Source organism: Daucus carota, chromosome 4 (assembly GCF_001625215.2).
Source record: "Daucus carota subsp. sativus chromosome 4, DH1 v3.0, whole genome shotgun sequence".
Taxonomy (NCBI): Eukaryota; Viridiplantae; Streptophyta; class Magnoliopsida; order Apiales; family Apiaceae; genus Daucus; species Daucus carota.
Genome location: NC_030384.2, coordinates 38,588,978 through 38,608,789, shown reverse-complemented (window position 1 = coordinate 38,608,789; position 19,812 = coordinate 38,588,978). Strand labels below are relative to the sequence as shown.

The 19,812-nt window shown below is 34.6% G+C and overlaps 2 protein-coding genes across 3 annotated transcripts; one reads left to right on the top strand and one right to left on the bottom strand.

Annotated features, from left to right (window-relative positions):
• Positions 1 to 6,112: 6,112 nt before the first annotated feature.
• On the top strand, positions 6,113 to 9,434 carry LOC108218540 (G-type lectin S-receptor-like serine/threonine-protein kinase SD2-2). 2 transcript variants are annotated; one of them, XM_064091157.1, is made up of 5 exons: positions 6,113 to 7,016; positions 7,281 to 7,322; positions 7,518 to 7,547; positions 8,088 to 8,204; positions 8,292 to 9,434. In XM_064091157.1, the coding sequence occupies exons 1-5, from the start codon at positions 6,173 to 6,175 to the stop codon at positions 9,233 to 9,235; spliced, it is 1,977 nt and encodes a 658-aa protein (XP_063947227.1). In that variant the 5' UTR covers positions 6,113 to 6,172; the 3' UTR covers positions 9,236 to 9,434. The 2 variants fall into 2 exon arrangements, with proteins under 2 accessions (XP_063947227.1, XP_017247014.2); XM_017391525.2 differs by having other exon boundaries at positions 8,088 to 9,434.
• A 632-nt stretch (positions 9,435 to 10,066) lies between these two features.
• On the bottom strand, positions 10,067 to 17,497 carry LOC108218544 (rust resistance kinase Lr10). Its single transcript, XM_064091158.1, has 4 exons — positions 16,479 to 17,497; positions 16,313 to 16,342; positions 15,686 to 16,189; positions 10,067 to 10,887 (listed from the first exon to the last, which is right to left on the bottom strand). Exons 1-4 carry the CDS (start codon positions 17,398 to 17,400, stop codon positions 10,283 to 10,285), a joined length of 2,061 nt encoding a protein of 686 aa, XP_063947228.1. The 5' UTR covers positions 17,401 to 17,497; the 3' UTR covers positions 10,067 to 10,282.
• Positions 17,498 to 19,812: the final 2,315 nt, after the last annotated feature.

The window sequence follows — 19,812 nt, the reverse complement described above, 5'->3', positions numbered from 1 at the left end:
TTACTGTTTTGAAAAGCTGCTTTTAGATTTACCAAATAATTTTTCACATACATTTCGATAAAAAGCTGCTGTAGCTGACCATCAACCCCAAACAATACCGTAGACTCAATGTTACTCGTAACAGCAGACTCTGTGTATGAAAACTACATGTCAATGCTGTCTCCACTTCTATGCGATATCATTTGAAGAGTAAACGTCCTGCAGACACCCTGGGTTAATAAATTAATGTGTATCGACAGTGGTATTTTTTTGACCCGTTTCGATGAGACTTGGTCTCGTATTCTCCATTCTTTCCGATCATTTTCTTCAAACTTTTTAATTTGAGATGTCTTGTCTAATTTTTTATATTTAATAACTTAATAAATATAATAAATTATTATATAATATAAAACTACTCCCACTTTTTCTCTCTTCTATAAGTACTATATACTTTCTGTATTTTGAAATATAGTTTATTTGATATTTTGATATTTGATCACATAATTAAAATCATTTTTTAAAAATACGTTTTGAGGGAGATGGAGTATGAGTGTTGTGCTAGTTTTCTTTTTTCTCTTTGGTCAGTTTGCAGCAGTGGCAGAAAGCCTGTTTGCATTATGTACCGATCCTCTTATATCACCTTCAAAACTCTATAATATTTGTAAGGGTGCATTCTCCTCAGATATAAATGTTAGTAGTATATGTTGAGCCAAAAAAAAGTTAAAAAATTTAATTTTAAATTTTTGATATATACACGGAAGGTACTACAACATCATTTAGCCAAAAATATCTCATTTTAAAATTTTTCTCATCTGTTATTTGGTGCTACGACATCATTTAGTGAAAAATTACCTCATCCTATTTCATATCTAGTACTTTTTTGTGGTCGTTGTATATCGACATTATCTGTATGTTCTATATCAGTTGTCAATTATAATTACTCCATCTTAAAATAAGTGTGGGTTGTACAATAATTTTTATGTATTAAAAAATATTTATTTTCATTTATTATGTTTTTTCAGAAAAATATAACATTTTAATTCTTTTTCCAAAAATTAGTTATAAAATACTATATCAAAATCACATAATTTTTTTGTCGGGTGAAAATCACATATTTACATCTTAAATTATATGGAAAAAAGTAACATGATATCTATTTTAAGATGGACGAGTAAGGGTAGAGTGTAGACTATATTGAAAACAAAGTTCGAATAGATCGTTTAAAGAAACTTTCCAACATGGATGAGAGTCATATACAGTACTTAACTGTTTACCTCACGTCTGATAGGAAACTTTGTTGCAGTTCATTAGACGTTTACTTTTCACTGTTGACACGTATTTAGAACAAGACTAATAGATTATATAAATGAGCTTCTAAATTTATATTTAAGTAATTTATCAAAAAAAATGCATGCCAACATTATCCCAGTGATTACCTATTTTCAGGTAACTTCTAGCCATTATTTATCTATTATTTGTGAATAAAAAATTCTATCTCTCACCTTCTTTCTTCATGTTTTTCCTCCTTTCCCCTATCCTCTCTCTCAAATTTATTATTAAAATAATAATAGAGAGGTAAATACAGGGATTGCTATTGAATTTGATACTAAAAGTAGATTACCTAAATCACTAAGACTCACTAGTATTCATTATTTTATATTATTAATATGTAATGAGATACGTAACATATTGGACTTGCTCTTAAAGACTTTTATAAAATATAATTTTTAACTTATTTTTAAATTATTTTTTCTATCTAAAAATATAATTTATATTATATTTTTATACTGAAAAAAATACAAAAACAAATTATAAAACAATATTAAAATCCGTGTCTCAGCCCCGTACTAACACTGAGGGAGTAACATTTTAATTTACTTAGAAAGTGACCCCTTATCCACCCTGTCTTAGACTTTTGAAACCCCAAGCCCACTTGTTTAGGGTTGCGCAGTTTACTAATTCTTTGGATATCGTTTTCCAGCGATAAAATTAAACCTCGCAATAATAGTATAATATTAATAATTTTTTTATACATGGTATGTATCAATTTAAACAACACTACTTAAATAATATTATGGGTGCCTGTTTAGCAACGGAGGAGAAAGTACTTCTTTTTAAAAAAAATTGATTTTTATTTTTCTTGACACATCAATCAATACCCTTTATTAATAAGCGAAATCACGTTTCGGTGGAAAATCGGTATCAAAGTACCAAAATTCGATCACTTTCATATTGATTAGAATTTTATAGTCATTATTATATTATTATCAAAGACTTCTATATTGAATAAAATTTTATTATTAAAGATCTCAATATTCATTAGGACCGTGAAAGACCATTGTATTGATAAGAATTTTATTGTTAAAAACTTCAATATTGTTTATGACAATGTTATATAAATTTTTATTTAATAACAATAATCATTATAGAATTATGAAAAGATTTTTATATTGTTAGTATTTTAAACTTATTATTATATATTTTTAGGATTTTATAATTATTAATATACAATTATGAAAAGAATTCTATATTGATTCGGATTTTATTATTAAAAATTTCAATATTGGTTAAGATTATTATCTTACTATAAAAAGACTTCAATGGTGTTTAGGATTTTGTAATATAACATTTATCCTATCTGCACAGTTAAATCGCTAACAATTTAACTTATGAAATAGTTCTATAAAATTCATATCGAAATTTGGCTATCATCATATTATTTTTTATTTAACAATTATTACTATTATCAAAAAACTTCTATATTTGACAGGATTTTGTATTATAACAATTATCTCACTAATAAAAATATATTACCAACAAAATTATTTGTTTTAATTTATTAAAACTCAAATAATTTAATATACGGAACAACTCTATAAATCTTTTATCATATTTCAGAGTTCAAATAAATAAGGAGTTCATATTGATATTAATATAATATCCTATCAATAGAATAATAATGTCAACGAATAATTAAAACTCATACAATTTAATTTACGAAATAAATTTATAAAACTTCTATCATATTTCAGAATTAAAATAAACAAGATTTAATATTGATACCAAAATACCAAAAAACTTGATCATATATTTTTTAATAATAATAATAATTATCATTTAGCGTTTTTCAGAAAATTACGATAAAGACGAATAAGGCGGTGGTAACACTGACTTGACAAATGGAAACTAAAAAAAATGAAATCATTGTCCATATTGCAACATATAATAAAAGAATCGAAACTCTAGACATACGTCAAATATTCGTTTTAATTTTTAAAACTCATACAATTTAATTTACGAAACAAATCTATAATTTTTTTTTATCATATTTCAGAATTAAAATAAAAAAGATTCAATATTGATACCAAAGTACCAAAAAACTTAGTCATATTTTTTTTAATAATAATAATTACTCCCTCTCCCTCTCATTTCTTTACGGTTACTATTTTGGGATGTCCTTCTCATTTCTTTACGTTACTATAAATAGTAAGTTTTTCCCATCATCACACCCACTATCTTCCCCTATATCTCATATTTAACAATAAAAACTACTATTACACCCACTACCTTCCTTCACTATCTCAAATCTATTATTAAATATTGATAGGTTCCACCACTTTACCCACTTTTCATCTAACTTTACTCATTTTTTATACATTGTCTTGGTCTCCGTGTCCCTCTCCAATGTAAACAATTGAGGGGATGGAGGGAGTATTATCATTCAGTGTAGTGTTTTTCAGAAGATTGCGATAAAGACAAATAAGGCGGTGGTAACACTGGCTTGACAAATAGGAACTCAGAGAAAATGAAGTCATTATCCATATTGTAACATATAATAGAAGAACCAAAACTCTAGACATACGTCAAAATATTTGATATCAAATTACTTTTGGAAAGTTAATTAATTTTGTCAAACTACAATATCAGTTTATCAAACAACTGTTAGATCTACAAAAACTCCAACTAGAATTATATATAATGTTTGCCTATTAAATGAATAAAATAATTGTGACCTAAAATTTTGAATTTTTGTTCAAGATTAAAGACGCTATAAATGAACTTATATGTATTGATCTTGAATATTATTTTCACAATTTAAAAATCATCAAACAACATAGTAATTTTACTAAAATAAGACATACTGTTAGAGTTAAGTTCCATAAAGTACGCATTTAAGACGCAGTAAGTACCAGTCATAATCTTTTAGTTTAATCATAAATAATATCTTTAATTATTCAAATTTTATATATAATTTACCATCTTTAAGTAGTTTTAAATATATAATTATCAATTAATCATTAAAATCTTGCAACATTTACAATCATTAAGATCATTATTCTAGTTATGAGTTATATTTTAGAACATATATACTCCCTCCGTCCCTCTGGGGTGTATACATTTGGGTTGGACACGGAGACTAAGAAAAGTGTATAAAGTAGTGTAAAGTAATGAGAAAGAGAAAGAAAAGTAGGTATAGTGGTGGGACCCATGAATATTTAATTGATAGATTTGAAAAAGTTGAAGGAAATAGTGGGTGGGTAAGATTTTTATATTAAAAAAGTTTACTATTTTGGGAAAGTTTTGAAATGTATAGAACTGAATGAGACATCCCGAAAAGGAAAGTGTATAGAAATCAGAGGGACGGAGGGAGTAGTGTTTAGTGATTTATAATATAGTTGTTTTATCTTTTGATTGCAACGATTATATTGTAGAACATAACCTGCAAATTGTCAGATGTTTACAAATATTGTAAACTAAAAAAATTAAAATTGAAACGAGTAGATTATTTTTAAATAATTTTAGACGCCAATACTCTTATTTTGTGGACTACATAGAACAGGGACTCATATTGTTATGAAATAAATTTAAAGTGGGATCAAATTTTAATATATAGAAAGTCTTATATTAAATAACAATAATTTAAATATCATTTAAAAACAATAATTTAAATAGGTATAATAAAAAAATATGATAATGTAACTAAAAAAGACATTATTTTTCCAATAAATAACAAATTTTAAAATTTTATTTAAACCCGTGCTTGGCACGGGTTATCAACTAGTTTTTATAAAAAAGCAAAACACATTTAGAGGTTACAAATTAAAATTTTTCTTCTTTCTCAAATACTTTAATCACTTATAATTTCTTAACTTGTTTCAAACTTCTACTTCACTTTTACACTAAGCACTTATTTTAAACTCACTAATCACTTATAATTCTTAACTTGCTTCACTTATATTTCACTTTTACTCTAAGTATTTATTTCAAATTCTTAACTTGTTTCAAACTTCTACTTCACTTTTACACTAAGCACTTATTTTAAACTCACTAATCACTTATAATTCTTAACTTGCTTCACTTATATTTCACTTTTACTCCAAGTATTTATTTCAAACTCACCCATACCGCAAACTCACCCATACCGCGCTATAATATCCTCAATTCCTCGCAGTGCTATGTTAAGATTTGATATATCTTCAAAACAATAACTGAAGCATCCAACTATATTAAACAACGGGACACCACTATCTCATGTATATTTTTATATAGATTTAATTATACTCCCTCCGTCCCTTTTTACATGTCCACTTTGGAAAAAAAAATTGTCCCAAATTACTTGTCCACTTCTCTTTTCAAAGCAACTTTTTGTATGTTTTTTCAAAAAGTAACAACTTTCAATGTTTGGCTAGCATATATATATACACAATTCTATCTAATTCACTACATTTATTAGGGATATGTATAAAAACAAGATATCCAACTAACATTTTCTTAAGATGCGTTATTTTTTCAAAAGGGACAAGTAAAAAGGGAGTACTTTGTAACCCTAGATTTGTTCTAATTAAAGTTTAGTATCTGAACTTTAAAACGTGACAATATACACTCTAACTTAACATTCCGTGCAAGTTGTAACTCCTAGTCACTATTCCGTCCAAATCCGTAGTTAACATTAACTGTTTTAGAAGTAACAATGTGTATATTAGTTTCTAACAGCTACTTTACCCCGTGACCCCTCAAAATTTATTATAATAATTATTATATAGTCTATATAAAAATACTTGAAAAATAATAATTATAATCAAATTACTTGAAAGTTTGTGTTGTGCCTTAGGATTATATACTGCTCATCAAAGAGAAAGTTTACTAAAAACCCGGAAATCTGAGGTTTTTTTTTTTGGATGAGCTGTGGATCATGGGAGCAAGAACATGTTTCCTTGAATATTTTTGTGCTGGTTTCGACAAATCTACATATTCACTCCAGCTCATGCTATTAGTATCGTTCACTTTCTTCACGTTTTCAAGCAGCAGCAATAATGATCCTTCTTCTTGCGGTGATATCAGTAACATAAGCTGCCCTTTCTACTTGAAAGATGATCTTCTTCATAACTGTGGTCGTCATGGTCTACTCAGCCGCGAACTCCACTGCCAGGACAATCGGACCATGATATACGTGACTTCTTTTTACGATGATAACTTATACATGTACCAGGTTGCAGGCATCAATTACCAGAACCTGACACTGCGGCTCAGTCATACAAATCAAACTTCTTTTAGACATTTCGATGGGCTAGCTCAGAATAACACGCCGATAATATTTATGAATTGCCCTGCTCCTTTAACTTCAGAATCTGGGTATATTGATGCTACAACTTCTGATGCCTTTTCCAGTTGGGGTAATAATGACACAAAATCTTTTTCTGGCAAAAATTACTGTCCTAGTGAATACTCTTATGTTGTTGCTGGCCCTCTAAAATTGGGGGATGTAGTAGAGGGTTGTAAGGTACGCGATGCAGCTTGGGTGTCATTAGATTGGCGGTCCGATGTTACATATAGTTCTGATGATATTACTATAATCAGCAAGGCAGATAATGAAGACATCCGCAGTGAGGTGTTGGCTTATGGATTCGATGTTCCGTGGGGAAAAATCTTCTGCTACAAGTCATGTAGCCTCGACTATCATTGTGTTCGTCACTTTGAACACAATGCTTACAGTTACAAGTGCCAGCCCTTCTCAGCGACTTTATCTTTACCCGAACGTAAGTGTGCACCCAATGATGAGCAGCAATTATCCTCCGTTATCATTTTTCATGAGATCCGTCCTCTATTCTTAGATCTTATCATTTATTCTTATTTATATCGACTCACTTGTTTTCCACTTTTGGTTGTAAGCTCCCTAGAATTCAGGATTCTGGAAGTACGCTATTATCTTTGAGTGCGATCTTCTACTTATTTATAAAGTAATTTAATCTCGCATCAACGGATTCTGCAACTGATATTGTGTGTGTACATGTATTTTGCAGGCCTGCTCGAAATCTTGAGAGACATTCCTGCGTATCTTATTTGTGAGTGTATTCAGTTTTCTTGTGGTTTACATTTGACATACCAAAAACCAGTTTATACACAAACATATGTATCTATTTACTTAGCTGCATCACTGAGAGTGTAACTAGTTCAAATTTATGCCATTGTTGTGGACCTGATGAAATACGATTGACGCCTTGATCTAACTCACTCTCTTTTTTTTGTTACCACCACAGATCGGATTCCATTTATACTTAAATTCACTGGTAAGTTTTCCCTCTCCCAACTCCTGTGGCTCATGCTTTGTCTTCTAGCGTAACAAAAAAATTGATGACTCAGAATCTTACTAAGAAGTTTCAAGGATGCAAGTCCCTAACAATTAGGTTGCAGACCTCTACAAAATTTGCATATTGAAGTACTCTGTTTTCTGTTGATTATTAACTGCATATTACTAACTTCGGCTTGGAAGCAGGGGTGGATCTAGAAGAGGCCTAGGGGACACGTGTCCCTCCTAATTTTTTTTTATATTTTTTTACAATTCTAAATTTTCCAAAATTATAGAAGTGACCCCACAAATTTAAAATATATAGGTGTTTTTCGAAAATTTGTTTGGAGCCTCTCAATTTTAGTGATTTTTAAATCTAGTTGGTTAATTGATACTTAACTCTGTAAGGAATCGATATTCTGTAATCATAACTTGTGCACCTTCAACTCTGTGCACCTAATTAATTTTCTTGTGCAAGTTCATCCTAGTGGAATTCCTACTATGAAGGACCTCATTCATTACTTTCTGTTTGCAAATATAGGCAAGTTTATTGGTATAAGAGCTTTGTGTGGAATCCCATTCCTCCTAGCATTGTTACTCTTCAAGATAAGGAGAAGGCATTGGTCAATATATGACAGCATTGAGGATTTCTTACAAGGTCAGAAAAACATTCTCATGCCCATAAGATATGATTTCTCTGATATAAAAAAGATAACTAATGGCTTCAAAGACAAATTGGGTGAAGGAGGATTCGGTACTGTGTACAAAGGAAAGCTGCGTAGTGGCCTGGTTGTAGCCGTAAAGATTATGGGCAAGTCGAAGGCTACAGGGCAAGAATTCATAAATGAAGTTGCTACAATTGGAAGGATTCATCATGCTAATGTTGTGCAAATGATTGGTTTTTGTTTTGAGGGTTCAAAACGTGCTTTAATCTATGAGTTCATGCCTAATGGATCTCTTGAGAAGTACATTTTCCCTCGTGAAGGAGAGGAGCAGCATATCTCATTGAGTTGTGAAAAAATGTATGAGATTTCTCACAAAGTGGCTGCTGGAATTGACTATTTACACCGAGGATGTGATATGCGAATCTTGCATTTTGATATTAAGCCTCACAACATTCTCCTAGACGAGGACTTTAATCCAAAAATTTCTGATTTTGGGCTTGCAAAATTGTATGCTACGGATGATAGTATCGTCAATCTGACTGCAGCCAGGGGAACGATAGGTTACATGGCCCCTGAGCTGTTCTACAAAAACATTGGAGGTATTTCTTATAAAGCAGACGTCTATAGTTTTGGAATGTTGCTGATGGAAATGGCGGGGCGAAGGAGAAATATAAGTCCATTGGTGGAGCAATTGAGCCAGATCTATTTTCCCTCTTGGATTTATGAGCAAATAAAAAAAGGGAAGGAGATTGAAATGGAAGATGCTACTGCAGAAGAGACCAAGTTGTTAAAGAAGATGATAATAGTGGCATTGTGGTGTATACAACTGAAGCCTGGTGATCGTCCCTCAATGAACAAAGTCATTGAAATGCTTGAAGGAGACGTCGAGCTATTGGTCATACCACCTAAGCCATTTTTAAGTCCACAAGAAGAGAATCAAGAAGCAGAGATGCAAGTAGAGGATGAAGAAGCAGCAACTCCAGAGTTGACAGAACCGGCCGAAGAAATAGTCAAGGGCTACTGAAAGGACAACAGAAAGATTCTAGTGCTTGTCTCTGTATTAGTAACTTAATATGATCACATCGCTGTAATGTGCAGCTAAAGTTTCTATCTATCTGTTTTATTTGGTAGCAATTTCTTGATGTTGTGTATGCTTAATATATCATCAATTTAACAAACAAGTTGTGTATAAATGTAAGGCAGATCCATCTGTGTCTATTTCATTCGATCGCAAATAGCAAGAGTCTGAGGAGAATCATGTTGTTGTTCATTTGTTTTGCTGAGGGAAACCAAAATGTGGTTTTTTGAGTTTACAAAAAACTTAAGCCGAGTAGAGCCTGCCTTGCATTATCGAATGAAAAACAGACTCGTTCTCGTTCGTTCAAGTCCCCTTTTCTTTATTTTTTCTTACATAAAGCCACTTTTTTTTTTCCTTTAGAATAATTGTTTGCAAAGAAAAAGAAAGAGAATGATACGACTATACAATGCACCAAAGCCCGACGATCGTGAACTTCCGATTTGGATCACTAATTTTCCACCTTTCTCAAGCTGACCAATATCCATTCTTGAAGGTATGTTTCACTGGTGGTCTTTCGATATTATTGTTTATTCTCATGTGTTAGAATACAATATGATCCTACTAAGCACTCCTCACACTATTTAGACTATGAGGTTTTAATAGATTTGGTTACCTATCATGATATCAGAGCTAAGGTTGTGGGAGATTTGAGTTCGACTTACAATATGATCCTGATAAGCTCTCCTCTTAATATCTTAAAATTTTAGGAGAATTGATAACTTTAACATCCTACCATTTCAAGAAACAATTCCGAACCTGATTGTAGTAGCCGTCTTATTCCGAACATGATTTGAATGATACAAAATTTATTGAAAATAATTGTGATGCGGTGAATAATATTTACCTTCTTAACAAGGATGATAGCATTTCACATGAGTAAGCAACCGAAAACACTAGAAACGATTCAAATGTAATTTTGATGCTTGAAAAGTTCATATGAAAATAAATATAGCTTTTCTTTTGGTGGGAAAAAGTAAACGGCAATTGAAGGTGTCACTCTGTTTCAGAAATGACTTGGAGCCTTTCACCAAACAATGATTTGGCATGTGTGGCATTTCCTGAAGTGGGGGTGTTAAAAGGATTTGGTGGCATGGCAGGACATTCATCAGCCTCTAACATCTGAATCACAACCTTCATTGATGGCCGGTCTATCGGATGCCATCCAATGCACCAAAGTCCGACAATCGTTAACTTCCTTGCTATCTTACTGTCATCTTCATTTTCAATTTGGATCACCAACTCTTCATTTTTCTCAAGCCTATGAAAAATCCATTCGGGAAAGTATACATCACTCGCGTTCTGTTCTGTGGTCATATCGTTGGTTTTTCCTCCAACCATTTCAAGTAACAACATTCCAAAACTGTAAACATCTGATTTGGATGAAACTTTACCGAAATTCCTTGAAAACACTTCAGGTGCAATGTAGCCAATAGTCCCCCTAGCCGCAGTCATGGACACCATGCTCTGTCCTATGTTACACAACTTTGCCAATCCAAAATCAGCGATTTTGGGATTGAAGTTCTTGTCCAATAAAATGTTGTTTGGTTTAATATCAAAGTGGAGGATTTGTTGTGCGCATCCATGGTGAAGATATTGTAGGAAATAGCCATATTTGTTCCATAATTAAAGGAACAGAATATTTCTTTAGGCTGAATTTGTGTAATTAGCTCCTGATTTCTCTAGATTGTTTGTGTATAAATAGGAGCCTCCCTTCAATAGATTGATATATGAAAAAGCTATTCTATACCAACAACATGATTCTGCATATTTTCTACATGGCATCAGAGCCCTAAGGTTCGATTGGGATTCAGGATTGTTTTCTGGTTCTCATCATCTACTATATTCTTACCCACAATGTCTGATCAACCAGAAAACACAACCCAATCACCCGAAACACAATTAGTCTCTATGGAACAAATGGAACAAATGTTCCAATTATTTCAGAAACTACACAAAACTTCAAACCTCCCAGAAATCGGAATACCACAAACGGTACGTGTTGCCGAGAAACTGAATTTCACTAATTACACCAAATGGTGCAAATTAATGCATATTGCTATTGGTGGTCGAGGAAGGCTCAACCATATCACAGCCAATCCCGTTCCACAAAATGACCCCGAGTACCAACAGTGGGCTCAAAAGGACTCAACCGTCTTGTCTTGGATCATTGAAAACATTGATGGAGATCTTGTGAACCAATTTCTGGATTACAAGACTGCCCGAGAACTATGGAAGGGAATTGAAACTCTCCTTAGCAGTGGGAGAGACGAACTCCAGATCTATGATCTAAGCTCAAAGGCAGCAACTATGAGACAAGGAAAGGACACTATAGAAGTTTATTTCAGTAAACTAAACACTCTGTGGAATGTGGAAGGAAATAGACAGGAGAATGCCCAACCCCATGAAGTGTGCAGAGGACATTACTTCATTTAATTCCTTCATACAAAGACAAAGATTGTACCAATTTCTGGCCGGAGTGAGTGATACTCTAGACAAAGAAAAGAGGGATATATTGTATCAAGATCCACTACCCACCCTAGACGCAGCCTACGCGTCTATACGACGGGAGATTGCACGTCGCGGCATAATGGCCAGCGACTCGTCATTGGGACGAGAACCATCAGAGATTGGTAGTGGGCTCCTCGTGAAACGCAGGTCAGAATCCTCGTCATTCCGACGAGAGGATAAAACCCAGCTCAAGTGCAGCCATTGTGGTGGTACGAAACACACCAAGGAGGGATGTTTCAAAATCATTGGGTATCCAGAATGGTGGGACGACCTGAAGCAGAAGAAGAAGACCGACGGCAAGGCCAACTTAGCTGTAGGTGGCCCAGATGGTAACAACAACATTCCCCTCACAACAGCGCTACATTCAGATCAAGCAACAGGTACAGTCCGTGAAAGTAAAGTCATCGGCAATCAAATTTCTGTGGGCCTCTTGTGCAACCAAATATCCAATCCATGGATTTTTGATTGTGGGGCCACCGACACAATGACATATGATTCTTCTGATATTGTGTCTTCCAGCAACACTCATCGTACCCAAATCCAAACTGCAAACGGAGAATATATACCCATTACCCAGGCCGGAACTGTGGATGTTACCTCTAATATCCATCTACAGAACTGCCTCTTAATTCCTAATCTTACTCATAAGCTTTTATCTGTTAGCCAGTTAACTAGAGAACTTAACTGTACTGTTCTCATGACATCATCTGGTTGTGTTGTGCAGGATGCTCAGACGGGAAGGATCATTGGGAATGGTACTGAACGAGGAGGATTATACTATGTGAATGAAGTGACTCAAAACGGTACCGCTTTGCTTGTTCATGGATCACCAGAACATCAACTCTGGATGTGGCACCGTCGGCTAGGTCACCCCTCCATAGGTTATCTCAAACGATTATTTCCCTCTTTAAAGAATATTGCCGTAGATTTGAATTGTGAAGCATGTGTTTTAGCTAAAAGCCATAAGCACTCATATTATCCTAGTGTGACTCATAGTACTCAACCATTTGCCTTGATTCATTCGGATGTATGGGGACCAGCTCCAGATTTTACCTTTCATAATTTTTCATATTTTGTTTTATTTGTGGATGATTGTACTCGTATGAGTTGGGTGTATTTTTTAAAACACAAGTCTGAAATGTTTGATGTCTTTGTTAAATTCTACCACATGATTTGCACTCAGTTTAGAGCTCAACCAAAAATTTTACGATCTGACAATGGGGGGGAATACGTTACCTTGAACATGAAACAATTTATTACTGACCATGGTCTCCTCCACCAAACTACCTGCCCTTACACACCTCAACAGAATGGTATAGCCGAGCGAAAAAACAGAACTCTTCTCGAAATCACCCGAGCCCTTATGATCGAATCTCATGTTCCTGTCCACTTCTGGCCCGAAGCTATTGCTACTGCTACCTATCTCACTAACCGCCTTCCCACAAAACCCCTCAATTACGATACACCTCTCGATATTCTTGAGACACATGTCTCAATTCCATCCTCACATTCCTTACCTCCTCGAGTCTTTGGATGTATTGTCTATGTTCATCTTCAAAAAAGAGTACGCACCAAACTAGAACCCAGAGCTGTTAAATGTGTCTTTCTTGGGTATGGGGTTAATCAAAAGGGGTATCGATGTTATGACCCTATCCAGGACAAAATCTACACTACTTTAGACTGTGAGTTCTTTGAACAGTCTTACTACTATACCCAGCTTAGTCCTCAGGGGGAGAGTTTGAGTGATGATCTTAGCTGGCTAACATATCCGGAAGTGATGAATCCAGATCCTACAACACAAGTAGGCAATACCACCGATGTTGCTCCTGAAACATCAGTATCTCCTCTACTATCCACTCCAGTTCCGACCATTCCAGTTCCGTCTGATGAGCATCCTTCTGATGATCTCTCCTCAGCAGAGGTCGGCTCTGAGAACCCTGAAACTGATATTATTACTAAAACTAATACTATTCCTAGTGGTAGTGTTCCAAACAGGTATCAGTTACCTCCGAGAAGTACAAGAGGAGTTCCACCGAGAAGGTATGATCCAGAGTATGAGGCCCAACGGTCTAAATATCCTGTAGAGAGAATCAGCGATGAGAACTTGTCCAGCACAGCCATGGCTTTTACCGCTTCTTTATACTCCACTGACATTCCCAAAACAGTGGAGGAAGCTCTTGGAGATGAAAAGTGGAAACAAGCTATGGAGGATGAGTATTCAGCTCTACAAAAAAACAAAACATGGGAAAAATGCACCCTACCAAAAGGGAAGAAAAAGGTGGGTTGCAGATGGGTATTCTCTATCAAATACCGAGCAGATGGAACTATTGAGAGATACAAGGCACGACTAGTGGCTAAAGGATATACCCAGACATATGGAATTGACTACTCTGAGACTTTCTCTCCTGTAGCCAAGATTGATACAATACGGGTCTTACTCTCAATAGCAGCAAACAAGGAGTGGCCTATATATCAATTTGATGTAAAAAATGCCTTTCTTCACGGGAGTATTGAGGAAGAAATATATATGGAGGCACCACCAGGGTATTCTCAGGAATTTGGAGATGAAGAAGGGTGCAAACTGATAAAAGCACTTTATGGCCTAAAACAGTCCCCTAGGGCATGGTTCGGAAGATTCACAAAAGCTATGAAGAAGTTTGGGTACAAGCAAAGCAACTCAGATCACACTCTGTTCTTGAAGAGGGTTAGAGATAAAATCACTTGCTTGATAATTTATGTGGATGATATGATTATCACCGGAAATGACGAGAAAGAGATCACTGACTTAAAGGCAAAACTGTTTCAAGAATTTGAGATGAAAGATTTGGGGATTCTCAAGTACTTTCTTGGCATAGAAGTTCTGAGGTCAAAACAAGGAATCTTCATTCACCAGGAAAAATATATCCTTGATCTTTTAACAGAAACAGGAATGCTAGACTGTAAACCAGCTGAGACACCGATCGTTGCTAATCATGGTCTTCAAATTCATGAAAGAGCAAAACTGGCTAAAAGAGAGCAATATCAGAAGATTGTGGGAAAACTCATTTACTTAGCTCACACAAGACCTGACATAGCTTACGCTGTAGGAGTGGTGAGCAGGTTCATGCATCTCCCACAAATACAACACATGACAGCATTAATGAGAATTTTGAGGTACTTAAAGGGTACAAGTAGCACGGGAATTTACTTCGCCAAAAATGATCATCTGGATCTAATTGCCTACACAGATGCAGACTGGGCAGGAGATCGTGACGGCAGGAAATCTACTTCTGGGTACTTTACTCTAGTAGGTGGTAACTTGGTCACCTGGAGAAGTAAAAAACAAAAGGTTGTGGCCTTGTCAAGTGCAGAGGCAGAATTCAGAGGAATAGCAAAAGGAATAACTGAAATCCTATGGATTCAGAAACTCATGAATGAGCTTGGTTTTCCACAGAAAACAGCATGTAAGTTGTTTTGTGACAATAAGGCAGCTATAAAAATCTCAGAAAATCCGGTCCAGCATGACAGAACGAAGCATGTTGAAATAGACCGACATTTCATCAAGGACAGATTGGAAGATAAGACAATTAAACTTCCGTTTGTTCGATCAAAGGATCAATTAGCTGATATCCTGACAAAAGCGGTCAATACTAAAGCCTTCGAAGAGACTTTGCGCAAGTTGGGCATTGGAGCACCGACTGCTCAACTTGAGGGGGAGTGTAGGAAATAGCCATATTTGTTCCATAATTAAAGGAACAGAATATTTCTTTAGGCTGAATTTGTGTAATTAGCTCCTGATTTCTCTAGATTGTTTGTGTATAAATAGGAGCCTCCCTTCAATAGATTGATATATGAAAAAGCTATTCTATACCAACAACATGATTCTGCATATTTTCTACAGATATTCCATCCCCTTGGCTATACCTCGAGCAATTTTTTGCATTTTCTTCCAACCAATGAAATTCTGTGGTTTCTCTCTTCTATAAACGAACTTTTCTAGTGAATGATTAGGTTGAAACTCATAAACTAGAGCTCGATTACATCCATCAGCACAATACCCGAGCAGTCGAACCACATTGACATGGTGGATTTTACCTATAGTACCAACCTCGTTGATGAAGTCATCACCATTTGCTTTGGAATCAATATGAAGAACCTTCACCGCGACTGGAATATCAGCTGAAATCTGTCCCTTGAATACAGATCCATAACCTCCTTGGCCTAATTTATGCTTGAACGTATTTGTGATCTTTTTGATGTCACTGTAGGAGTATCTTGTTGGCTTGAGCGCTTTATAGTTCTCCATAAACATTTTAATCTTCAACTCATCTTCCTCCCTTTGTTTATTTAATCGGACAAAGTTATACCGGAAAATAAGGCCAAGAACAACCAAGAAGATACATGGCAATAAAACTGCATACACATTTGGGAAGAGATCAAGTCAAATTGGAATGCACAAGCACATGAATCACTCAGAAACCCAAAACACTTAAAAAAACAAAGCAGTATTTATTATATTTAATGATCAACACTCACCAGCTACAAGTAGTTTGGCAATTGCACGACCTGCAAAATGTGCAAGTTTGAATTAGAATTAGAATATATGGAAACACAAAGAATTAGAATAAGAGATATGATTGATCAACTAAACGTGAAGACACCAAGTAAGAATCAACGGAAACATAAAGAATTAGAATAGTACCTGAACCTCTGGTGGATGGTTGAGAGTATGGAAAATCTGTGTAACTATTACTGTCATCATCATATATATTACAACTCTCTCGTGCAGCTTCACATTTTCCACCACCTACATTCTGGGACCAACTCAATATATTCTCCGAGTAAAATTGGGACCCGCAGGCACAGGACTGTGAAGATTGCTTGAGCCTAGTTGAAATATCGTACATCTTAGTGCAAGATCTTATACGGTCCAGCATATAGATTGCGGGATAAGATGAAGAATAAGCATAAACCTTGAAATCTTTGGTGCTGAGAGAATTGATGATGATATTTCCATTATGCTCAATGACCGGAGATGAAGAGGAACAATTGAAAAAAGTGTAATAGTGGTCGACCCTGCTATAACCATAATAACATGATCTAAAGGGGTCAAGGTTGAAGAGCTCATAAATAGTATTTCTAGTATCCAAAGTCTGGTAACAAACAGATATATCATTAAAAGTATTTGGTTTGAAAGGAAGATGGGAGGAAATAGATGAGAAAATGGGCACTATATCTACAAGAAGTGGGATATGCATAAGCAAAGCTCGGTTTGTATAATCGATGTAACTAACAATTGCCTCGTACTTAAAAGCGAGATCGAGTCCCTTGATTGATGTGTTCACTATGTGTTGAAACTTCACTAAGGTCGAGTCCTTGTGTGATTGATATTGACCTCTTCCGGGACCGCAAAAAAGTTGGAATTCAGGCAGGTAGGCACAATCATCTGCAGGAGCAGTGTTATTTTGTTTGAGCCAAAACGGAAAGTGAATTTCCGGCCCTCCATCGCCGCAGCGACTCACACTGCAATTCTTCTTCCCTGCACCTTCAACTGCCGTCAACAGCGTTACTACGACTACCACCATTGTCCATTGACTTGATGTAAGCAACTTCATTTTTTCCATGCTTTCTGCATTTGCTTCTTTGGGATTTACTTTATTTATTTAACAGGCTTCTCAATCCGCCGGTGACTTTTCTTTGCCTTTTTTTTTGATTACGAGAAGAAGGATGTTTAGGTCCACTCTTAAATCATATTCTATAACCCTTTTATTTATTTATAATTTTAATAATTTATTTAATACTAATATTTAATAAAATTTGTACATAATATTTAATAAATCTCAAAATTCACTACATAACAATTAACAAGCATACAAAAATGCATCACAAAATACTGCATTAACATCATATTCATTTAATTAAAACTAAATGCATTAGATTAAAATTAGCTCTATCATAACAAGTGTAATAGCACATAGCCATTTTTAATTGCTAGTGCCCAACTCATAACAAGAACAGCTGCGACATTCACCAAGCAAATTATTAACAAGCTTTTGCTCCTTCCTCTTTCTTGCTTTAATCTCATCTTCAAACTTTTCTATCTTCTTCAACAGACCATAAATTTTGTTGCACGGTGCATGTGTATGTTGTCGTTTCACGCTAATTCATTGAGGAGTAAATCACCTTCATTGAACTGAATGTGCACTACAAACACCACTGATTTGGTTAACAATTTTCGACCACTGGTCGGGATATACGGAAATAGAAACTATAAGACTGTGTTCAGAATGGAATGAGGGAAGAATGAAATGAAAAATGATATAAAAGTTTTAAGGAGAAAGAAGAAAGTATGAGGTAATGGTGACAAAATATGAATGTAGTTAATTTTTCAGTGAGAAAGATTGTGAAGAAATATGATGTTCAAATGGAATGAGCATTCCTTCCAATATGTGGGTTAGAGTTATAGTTAAAATACTCCCTCCGTCCCAACCATTTCTTTACACTTTCTTTTTTGGGATGTTCCATCCAATTCTTTACATTTCAAAACTTACCAAAAATAGTCAATGGATCCCACCACTTTTCCACTTCTCTTTCCTTTTCACACTACTTTTACTCCACTATCTCCTTTTTATACATTAAAAATCAATGGGTCCCACCACTACACTCACTTTTCTTTCTCTTTTTCACTATTTTATACATATTTCTTAACCTCCGTGCCCAACCCATTTGATAAGAAATGGGAGGGACGGAGGGAGTAGCAAGTTTGGAATGATTGAAGGAATGAAAATTATACACATTTTCTTTGATCAACACCATTTTAGACTACAAAATTCATTTCATTCTCCTCTCATTTCATTCACTCCAAGTGAACACAACCTAAGTGTATTTCATATTAAACATAAATAATTACAAGGTATTTAATCCTACTCATAATTATGGGTTCGTAGAGTTTATACAATTTCTTGTGAAAGTACACTGTACTTCGAATAATTCAAAAGACATGGTGATTTATCACAAAAATTACATAGATTATATATAAAGGTCACGTGAGTAGGACTTCTTCATACTTCTATTTTCAAGATTTCTTAGCTTTTGTCTAAATTTTGATTAATTAATCAGATCTTTTAACAAATTACAATATTTTTACTGATTTGTCATTCACTATTTATAAAATAGTCTTGACTTGAGTTAAGAGTAAATTCTAAAATATCGAAGTATAGATTCATATTGAGTTTTTAGTAAAGAAATCAAGTAACATTTTTAAATTTGTGAATATGAGAAAGAAGATTTACCATCAACTTAATTATTTTCTAGATTTATGGTTGGTGATTTGGTGTGATTAATTCTCTGTAAACTGTCCAATCCGATTTTAACCATGAGATATCTATGTATTGAGTTGAGCTATATCAGTTTGTAAGCACGGAAGACTTCTTCCTAATAAATGTTACTCCCTCCGTCCCACCAGATTCTTTACAGTTTCCTTTTTGGATGTCCCATCCAATTATTTACATTTCAAAACTTACCAAAAATAGTAAATGGGTTCCACCACTTCCTAACTTTTTCTTCCTTTTCACACTACTTTTACTCCCTTTTCACACTACTTTTACTCCACTATCTCTCTTTTATACATTAAAAATTGATGGGTCCCGCCACTTCACCCACTTTTCTTTCTCTTTTCCACTACTTTATACATATTTCTTAACCTCCGTGCCCAAACCAAACGTAAAGAAATGGCCGGGACGGAGGGAGTAGATTTTAGGGTTTTCTTTTCTCTCTCGTTTTGAGAGTCGACTCTCATGTTAGGGTTTCATCCGTCACTTCTCCGCCTCCCAGATGTTCATCTTCTCATCAATTAACCCCTTCGCTCTCTCATCCCCTCTATTATTTTACTTAGTTTCAATAAAACCAAGATTTAATCTTGTTTGAGTTCCTTGTTATCAAGGTTGTGTGCCCATCGTTTTGGGATGTTAGTGTGTGCCCATCTTTTTGGGATGTCGTGTGTTATGTTTTTCGTATTTTTATGTGTCTTGATGTGT

What these genes read in the sequence shown, in the direction of transcription:
- LOC108218540 (XM_017391525.2), top strand. Translation starts at nt 6,173, where the DNA reads ATGGGAGCAAGAACATGTTTCCTTGAATATTTTTGTGCTGGTTTCGAC. An exon ending in CATTCCTGCGTATCTTATTT is followed by an intron (nt 7,323 to 7,517) that starts GTGAGTGTATTC and finishes TTACCACCACAG; the next exon opens with ATCGGATTCCATTTATACTT. An exon ending in ATTTATACTTAAATTCACTG is followed by an intron (nt 7,548 to 8,087) that starts GTAAGTTTTCCC and finishes TTGCAAATATAG; the next exon opens with GCAAGTTTATTGGTATAAGA.
- LOC108218544 (XM_064091158.1), bottom strand. Translation starts at nt 17,400, where the DNA reads ATGGAAAAAATGAAGTTGCTTACATCAAGTCAATGGACAATGGTGGTA. An exon ending in TGCCAAACTACTTGTAGCTG is followed by an intron (nt 16,190 to 16,312) that starts GTGAGTGTTGAT and finishes ATGTGTATGCAG; the next exon opens with TTTTATTGCCATGTATCTTC. An exon ending in TCGAGGTATAGCCAAGGGGA is followed by an intron (nt 10,888 to 15,685) that starts TGGAATATCTGT and finishes ATGGCTATTTCC; the next exon opens with TACAATATCTTCACCATGGA.